Below are 8,257 nucleotides of genomic sequence, written 5' to 3'. Positions count from 1 at the left end.
GCCGGAAGTGGGGGGAGCCCCGGAAGTCCCCGCACCACCGAGGGGATCCGCGCGATCGTCGCCGTCCGGACATCACGGCCTCCGCCTCTGCCTGCGCTGCGGCTGCGCGACAGGCCATGGACGGTAAGGGGCCGCCGCCCTCTGGGGGGCGGGCAGTCCGGGCCGCCTCTGACGCGGGTGCCCCAGGCCTCCACCCGGTACCCCGGGCCCGGATCCCCGGCTTCAACCCCACACTTCGATCCTCCACCCCAGACTCTTACCCCGCACCCTCGACCCCAGTCCCCAGCGCCTGGGGGCCGCAATCCCAGACGTTGTCTCCGAATCCGGACCCCGAGGCCTCCATTATTGGGCCTCGACCTGGGACACGGGTCCCGACCCCAGACTCCCGGGCCTCGGACCCAGACCCTGACCCCGTTCCCCGGCCCCCCTCCGCGTCTGCCCGCCCCCGTCTCGGCAGCCCCAGTACCGGGACATAGGCGTCGGGGGCCCTGGGATGTCAGGTCAAAGGGGACCTGAGCAGGAGGCGGTGGCACCACTGCCCCCAAACACCGAGAGAAGCTGGAGGGGCCGGGGCAAAAAGCACCTGTGCCAGCCCCGCCGCAGGACAGTCTTTGAGATGGGCACTTCTGCAGATGAGACAGGTGGAGGTCTGGCCCACAGCCGCCGCGACACACGTTGATTTTCGCAGTGCACTCAGCTCTGAGGGGATTTTTTTGCCCGGACCACTTTTCCCCAGGCTCAGGTTTTGCTTAGCGAACTATTTGCCCTTCCACACCTACCACTCGAGCGTAGGTGAGGAGGGCTGCACAGGGACAGGGGTGACTCGGGTCACACAGTCAGCGGAGAGCTGTGCCTCACCCAGGCCAGCCTCTTTCCCCCCGGCAAGCACACTGCCTGCTGCCTGCGTCCGTGTAGCCCTGTCTCCCAGAGTCAGAGGCAGCTCTGGCCTTGACCAGGGTCTACACCAGCGGGTGTACACAGAACTTAGGGGACCACAGGGGCTGCCAGGACAAGTGTGGTTTTAAACCCTTCCAAGACTCATTCTCCATAAATTGAGTAAGTTGAGGTGGTTTTAAGATGACCCCAAATATACCTGGTTCTTGAATTTTGATGAGTGAATAGCAAGTTCAGATATGAAGAGAGTTAGCCAATAATGAACTCAAGTCACTTGGGTCTTTGGTGGGGACAGCAGTGATGCCACGGCTCAGAAATGGCAGCTGCTATAAGGGGAGTCCGTGTCTATGGGTCAGCTCTTGGATGGTATAGGAGTCACTGCCCTGCTGTCTTTATCCACTTCATTTTGGGGAGAAAGCATATTTTTAAAAAGACCATCAGGTTGTGAGCTTTATTCAGTTGGGGAAGAATCCCAAGGGCCCTTTGTAAAGTTGCGTTAATCACAAACCACCATCTCGAGTTTGCACCGTGGGCCACCAGGTGCTTCCATGACCTCATTCGCCTGCACACGAATCCTTGAGGTCTGTTGGTGCCATTCTGGTGCCACCTGTGAGGCATCAGAGGTTCAGGGAGATCCTGTGTTTGCCAGAGCCCTGTAGCTAATGGAGCAAAGCTGGTGCACTGGCCCAGCGTGAGGCGGTCCTCCCTGAAAGCCCAGTCGGCACCATCTGTGCCTGCACTCTGACCCAGCTCTTCATGTCTGGGAGGGTCTTGGTGACCCCCACTTACTTGTCAGAAGTCCTGGTTGTCACATATCTTAAATCCTTAAACCCTCTCCTCTCTTTGCAGATACCCTGTTCCAGTTGAAGGTATGTACCAAATGACCACTCACCCCAACCCCCTCCTGGGCATAAATGGCATGAGTCCCACACACAGGGACAGATTATAAATTAGGGGTCTCTGCACAGTGCTCAGATACACTCGTGACCAAAGGAAATTACTGAGTTGGCTTGGTGACATATTCTTGTGGACTGAGTGGAAGCAGATCACTTGGACTGTTCATTAAACAGCGAGTGTGTTATCTTTAAGAAACGCAACTTGACATTAGGTGCATCCCTTGATGCTCCACTAGACATTTAAAACTCTTGTCTCAAATTCTTGCAGATCACACTAAAGAAACTTGTTCGGGGCAGCTGAGCGTCCCTCCTGTCTGGGTTGTGTTTACACTTCCTGATCAATCCAGGGCAAGCTTCTGCCACATTCCCCTTAAATGCCCTCCTAGATAATCAGCCACGGTCAGTTCTGAAGGACCGGGCAGAAGGGTATGCACAGGCTCCTGGCTGCAGCTCAGCACAGTGGCTCTCTTGAGGAGAGGAAGGGCCGGGGACACGTATGGCCTCAGGCGCTTGGCTCAGCAGGCACTCGTTCTGGACGATGCTGCGTCAGGTGCTCAGGGCCGGATCCCCAGGTCAGGAAAATCTGGATTTCCCCCTTGAGGAGTGTAGAAGGGTGAGGTAGACAGACAAACAGTAGTTTTCTCTATGACAGAAACCCAGGCCAGCAGGCCCTCCTGGGTGGGTGGGTGTTGCAGGCCGAGGGGACTGTGCAAGGGCCAGAGTAAGGAGTGAATAGAAACCACGGGCGCCTGGGTGGCTGCCGCTCGCTTAGGCCATCCGAGCATTTTTTTCCTGCCAGTTTCCTGGACAAGTGAGGCCTATTCGGGGAGCTATTAGGAACTGCTCTGACTCTGGCTGGGGTGGTGCCCTCCAGGAGGCAGTGAAGACCCAGGAAGAGCCCATGCAGGGGTGCAGGCAGGCAGGGGGTGAAGTGAGGGTGGATGCTGTGGGGAAGAGGGCAGAGCATCCATCACCAGGCACCCGAGTGAATGGGGCAGGGCTCAATGTGCAGGAGGAGTGGGTGCTCCCGCAGTGCCCTGTGGCAGGTGGGCCTAGTTCTGCAGAGCCACAAGGGGATGGGATCGGGGTGCCCACCTGCCCTCTGCAGCAAAGAATGTTTAGATCTGTGCTTCCTGACACCAGCCACGCCAAGCACCTGGAATGTGGCCCTGAACTTTACTTACTTGCAGGTGATTTACATTTAAAGAGCCACACGTGGCCAGTGGCTACTGTACTGGACAGTACAGGCTTAATGAGTGTGAAGGAAGAAATAATGGTCAAAGGGCAGGTACAGTGAACATTGATTCAAAAGCACCTGAAGAACGAGTTTGGTGCTCAGGAACTATGGGTGGCCTTGCAGAGGGTTCCTTGTGCCCTGTGACTGACAGTCAGGGAGGTGCTGACGTTCACAGAGGTTGGACCCTTGGGAGAGTGGGACATCAAGGGAGGTTTGCCCGCTTGTCAGCACCAAGGGGCAAAAGGCAGTCAGGGGGAGGAGTTTAAGATAGAGCGGGCTTGTGCACACAGGCTGAGGGCCGGGTGGCTTCCTCATAGGCCCCAGCTGCCGACGTGCGCAGCAGAGGAGCAGGTACATTCCATCCAGGGTTGGGGGCAAGGGCTGCAGGTTGCAGGGACCCTGGGCAAGGGACTGGGGCCTGGGCTGAGTGTGATAGGATGTCAGGTTTCAGGCCAGGACTGCATAGGTGAATCATGGCGGTGGAGAAGAGGTTCTCCAGCAGAGAAGGCCATGCTTAGGGCACAGTGATGTCCACCCTTGTAACAAATGCATAGGTTGAGGCGCATTCCAACTTACCATCAGGCTGCCTCGCCTAGGTGGACCCAGCCTAAGATGTGGCTGGGACAGAAGTGGCCAGTGGGATGCCTCCTGCAAGGGGGCGGTGTTTGTGGCAGGGGTCCAGGGCTGAGGCCTGCAAGCATGCACTTCATGTGGCCAGCCTGTTCTCCTGGTTCCAGACGGGTGGCCAGAGGCTTGTGAGGACAAGATGTGGTTTCCTTTTGGTCCTGGCAGTTAGGTAGCAGGAAACCGTGCACTACTCAGTAGCAGAACATGAGTTGGGTGAGGAGAACCCGGGGAGCTGTCTCTCCATCTGGCATCCAGTGTTAGCACTCGGGGGGTGTGGAACAGGTCTGCTGGGAGCATTCCCTAAGTTGAACACCGTTGTAAGCAGAGGTGAGTTGCTTGTTAAACTGTCCTCTTTGGGAGGGTTTTAATTTGCTGCTCTAGGAGAGGACAGAGACTTGGAAAGCCCTCAGAGCCCCTGTGAGGCCCCTGCTCGTACACTAGATGGGTCGTGAGGATGCTCGGTCAGCAGCTGAGTGCCTTCTCTGTGCAGCGTGGTGCAGGGGCAGGCGAGGACAGGAGCAGGCCAAAGGCAGGCCTGTGTGTCTGACCTGGGCATCCCTTTTCTGCTCAGTTCACAGCAAAGCAGCTGGAGAAGCTGGCCAAGAAGGCAGAGAAGGACTCCAAGGCGGAGCAGGCCAAGGTGAAGAAGGTGAGGCTGCAGGCCTGTGCCGCTGCTGGCTCCTGGCCCCACCCTCCGTCGTTCTGTTGTGCGGTCCTTTCTGTGGCTCTCGCCCTCGGTGCTCACCTGGCAGCCTGCCCAAGGCGTGCAGTGGCTCCCGCCTCCCCACCTGAGGGTGTCCGAGCAGAGACAGGGCCTTGGCCGTTCTTGCTCATTGACCATGCCTTTGTTCAACGCTGACATTCTCAGCTTGCCAGGAACCCCTGGGTGTGGTGAAGGACCGCATGGGCCTCTCCCCAGGGGTGGAAGGAAAGGCCAGCTGCTCTTGGTGTGGACCTTATAGATGGGGAAGCCAGGGGGGTTGGATTTTGGTGACCCTCACCCGGACTGGGGCTCCCAGGGCAGAAAGGAAACTAGACAGCGAGTCTGCCATCTGAATCCTCCGCCTGCCCCGTGTGGTCGTGGGCAGTTCTGTGGAGTGATGCCGGGGGGCCTGCAGGCTGAGGGTGCTGGGGAGGCGGCTGTGCTCCTGGGCTTGGCCTCCCTGCCTCACCCTCCACAGGCTGGTCTGGTGGCCCTGCCTGGACACCCTCACTCCTAAGCAGGCTTGGGCCTGGACATCTGCATTTCTGATGAGAATACCCACAGAAGGTCTTGCAAGGAGGGCTACCTCCATGCAGCAGACAACTCCCGGCAGAGGCTGGGACCAGGCCCCTGTGGAGAGCAGGCAGAGTCTGTACAGATGGCCTTTCCCCTCGAATTTCAGGCCCTTCAGCAGAAAAACGTGGAGTGTGCCCGTGTTTACGCTGAGAACGCCATCCGAAAAAAGAATGAAGGTGTCGGCTGGCTCCGCATGGCATCCCGTGTGGACGCTGTCGCCTCTAAGGTGCAGACGGCCGTGACCATGAAGGGGGTGAGTGCCTCGGGGACCAGCTTCTGCTGGAACAGTTGTGGGGGTGGCTGGAACAGGTAGTGTGTGGGACCCCTCCTGTTCAGTAGTGGGGGTTCCCTCCACACAGGAAGGGCAGTGCCACAGGGGAAGCACGTGTCCATACACTCCTCAGTGCCCATGGCCTGGGCCTCGTACCTGGTGTTCAGGTGAGGGCATTTCTGTGGGCCCCGAGAGCCCGTCCCTGGTGGGAACACTTCTCACCTATGCCGCCTCACTCTCTCCTGGGCCAGGTGACCAAGAACATGGCTCAGGTGACCAAAGCTCTGGACCGGGCGCTGAGCGCTATGGACCTGCAGAAGGTCTCCGCAGTGATGGACAGGTTCGAGCAGCAGGTGCAGAGCCTGGACGTGCACACATCGGTACGCTGCCCACTTCAGGCGCATCTGCAGGGTGGCTTTGTGGCTGGCCTGGCTGGGTTCCCTCCCTGGTGCCACCGAGTTTCCTCTGTTCTGGGCCCCTGTAGGGCCACCTCCAGGGCACCTGCTCCTTGTGGGGCGTCGGGAGCAGCACAGAAAGTCTAGCAGGCAGGAGGGCGGCCTGGGCTGTGTGCCCAGAGGGCTGAGGGGGTGCACTCTGGGAAGACCGAGAAGCAGCCCGTGGGGGGATTGAGCAGGAGACGTGGTGGAAGCAGCGAGCAGGGCAGGGCCCTCTGAGGCTGCGGCAGGGGGCTCCTGGGGCCTGGGCCTCACCGCTGACAGCACGACCCCCAGGTGATGGAGGACTCCATGAGCTCGGCCACCACACTGACCACGCCGCAGGAGCAGGTGGACAGCCTCATCGTGCAGATCGCCGAGGAGAACGGCCTGGAGGTGCTGGACCAGCTCAGCCAGCTGCCCGAGGGCGCCTCCGCCCTTGGGGAGAGCTCTGCACGCAGCCAGGAGGACCAGCTGTCCCGGAGGTGCGTTCACCGGACCTGGGCGCTGGTGCTGGGCTCGAGGGAAGGAGGGCGTTCCGGGCCGGAGGCTGCTGGAGAGGTGAAGCCTCGGCCCAGGGGCTCTGGTCCCGAGGAGCGAAGCCCCCACCCCATAGCGCTCCAGCTTCTCGTTCCGCCAGTGCCGCTGCACACGTCCTGCTGGCTTGGCTCTTCTGGGGCCGCAGAGGAGCGGAGGCCGGAGCTCTGCTCCTGTTGTCTCAGGACAGCCTTGAAAAGCTGGAATGAGAGGGAAGGGCTGTGGCCGTGGGTGGGTGAGCAGAGAGGTGTGGATGTCCCTGCCCTCACCCTCACAGAAGGTCTGTTGGTTTACAGGTTGGCTGCCTTGAGGAACTAGTGGAAAGCTGCTGCCGCGTGCTGCCTCTGGCCCCGGTGTGTGGGCCGGGCCGGGCGGGAAGGCGCTGTCTGTCCCCACTGCGTCTTGCCTTTCTGCTGACCCTGCAGTGGCAGCTGGCGGCCCTCGCTGCCCCTAGCCCCCCGCACCTGCCAGGCCTGGGAATTTCCTCTTCTCTTAGTGTAGGCAGTGGGTCTCTGTCCTGGTGGGTGAGTTTGCACAGACTTCTGACTTCTATGGGTAATTTCTGTGACTCTTGGCCAACTAGCTGGGGGTCTGCAGCCTCTCCGTGTCGCCACCTCCAGGAGTCGATGGGGACCGGCCACTGGATGCTGTGTGGACTCTGCTGTCCCAGCGTGGCTACCAGCTGGCTCAGCCACGGGGGCTCCCGTGTGAGCCGCAGGCAGGCCCAGGTGTGCCCTGGGGGTCTGTGTCCTTGCTCTACTGCTGCCTCTGGGGGGCCGTGGGCCCCACGGGGTGTGCTGCAGTCACCCGTGGGGACCCAGGGTCTGCGCCTTGCCTCCCCACTTGGGCAGGTGGTCTCAGGCTCCTGGTGGGGCACTTTCTCTGAGTTGCCCTCTCCTGTCTGTAAATAACAGGCTGCCTCCCCGCACTGGCCTCTCCTGGGGGCTCACCCCTCTTGCCCTTGCAAGCCACAGTGGCTGACAGGAGCTCTGGGGAGCCGCCCTCCACGGGCCAGCAGTGCTGAAGCCCGCCTGCCACAGCAGGCCAGCCGCGAGCTCTTCCTGACGGCTCGCTGGCAGCCCAGGATGGGCTCAGGACGGGCTGCAGTCTCTGTTTTTTTTCAATGCCTGAGGTTTACTTCATTTTCTTGATGCTTCCAGGATTTTTCATTTTTTGCCAAAATAAAAGGAGCAGACAGCAGATGGGGAGTGGGGTTTGCGCTCCCTCTTGGTGTGACCTGGTGAGAAGGTGCTGACCAGAACCTGGCTGTTCGCACAGCCGACACCCCACAGCCCCCGCCAGAGGCCTCCGACCACCCAGGCCACCCTCCCCCTGACGGCGCCCGTGGGTGATACGCCTTTGCCTCCCTGCAGCGTCTGGCCCCCTGGACGTGGGCGCCCCAGGTGTCGTCTGCTACACGCTGTGCTCTGGGCTGTGCTATGAGGCGCGGGGGCTGCATCAAAGCGCCTGTGGCTTTTCTTCGGTGATGTGGCCTTCCCTTACTCCTAGGCCTGGCCTCCGTGCCTACATGCTGGGGGTTCAAAGAAAGTCCTCGGTGTCCTGGTCCTCGGTGGGAGCAGAACTCCACCGGGACCCCAGGCTGCAAGCAGAGGCCGCAGCTCCTCAAGGCAGTGGGCGTGTTTGCCCTTCCCCAGAAAGCTGTTGTAAGTCAGCAGACTCAGCCCTGAGAACTTCCTTGGGCTTTGCTTCAGAGGCCTTGGGTGGAGTGGGGAGCCACAGGAGGGACCCTTGCTGTGGCTCTGTAGCCCCACACAGAGTTTGGGGGGACAGGGAGGGAGGGAGAGCCTTGGACCCTGCCTGCACAGACAGAATCAGAACCCATGGTTTTTAATGTTCTTTTGAAGTTTTTACCTTTGAAATAATTTTAAACTTACATAAAAGTTGCAAAGTTCACATTCTGGTTACTTCTGTGTATCAGCTGCCTCGTTAACCACACAAAACCGGCTAAGTCAGGAGACTCCTCTCCCCCACCCTGACCTGCTTGTTCGGCATGACCCCACGCCCCAATCTGGGCTCTACCCATCTCTGTCTCCACGACCTGGCTGGTCTTGGGGTGTGCCG

At 59.9% G+C, this 8,257-nt stretch overlaps 1 protein-coding gene across 2 annotated transcripts; it reads left to right on the top strand.

The window, feature by feature from the left end:
* The first annotated feature begins 6 nt into the window (after nt 1-6).
* On the top strand, nt 7-8,089 carry CHMP1A (charged multivesicular body protein 1A). Of its 2 annotated transcripts, XM_073226820.1 has the most exons (8): nt 7-123; nt 1,744-1,763; nt 4,226-4,303; nt 5,040-5,186; nt 5,456-5,584; nt 5,936-6,123; nt 6,472-6,528; nt 7,336-8,089. In XM_073226820.1, the coding sequence occupies exons 1-7, from the start codon at nt 117-119 to the stop codon at nt 6,491-6,493; spliced, it is 591 nt and encodes a 196-aa protein (XP_073082921.1). In that variant the 5' UTR covers nt 7-116; the 3' UTR covers nt 6,494-6,528; nt 7,336-8,089. The 2 variants fall into 2 exon arrangements, with proteins under 2 accessions (XP_073082921.1, XP_017517747.1); XM_017662258.3 differs by having other exon boundaries at nt 6,472-8,089.
* The last annotated feature ends 168 nt before the right edge of the window (nt 8,090-8,257 follow it).

Source organism: Manis javanica, chromosome 17 (assembly GCF_040802235.1).
Source record: "Manis javanica isolate MJ-LG chromosome 17, MJ_LKY, whole genome shotgun sequence".
NCBI classification, from domain to species: Eukaryota; Metazoa; Chordata; class Mammalia; order Pholidota; family Manidae; genus Manis; species Manis javanica.
The sequence above is the reverse complement of the archived record's forward strand: the minus strand, read 5'-3'. Positions and strand labels throughout refer to the sequence as shown.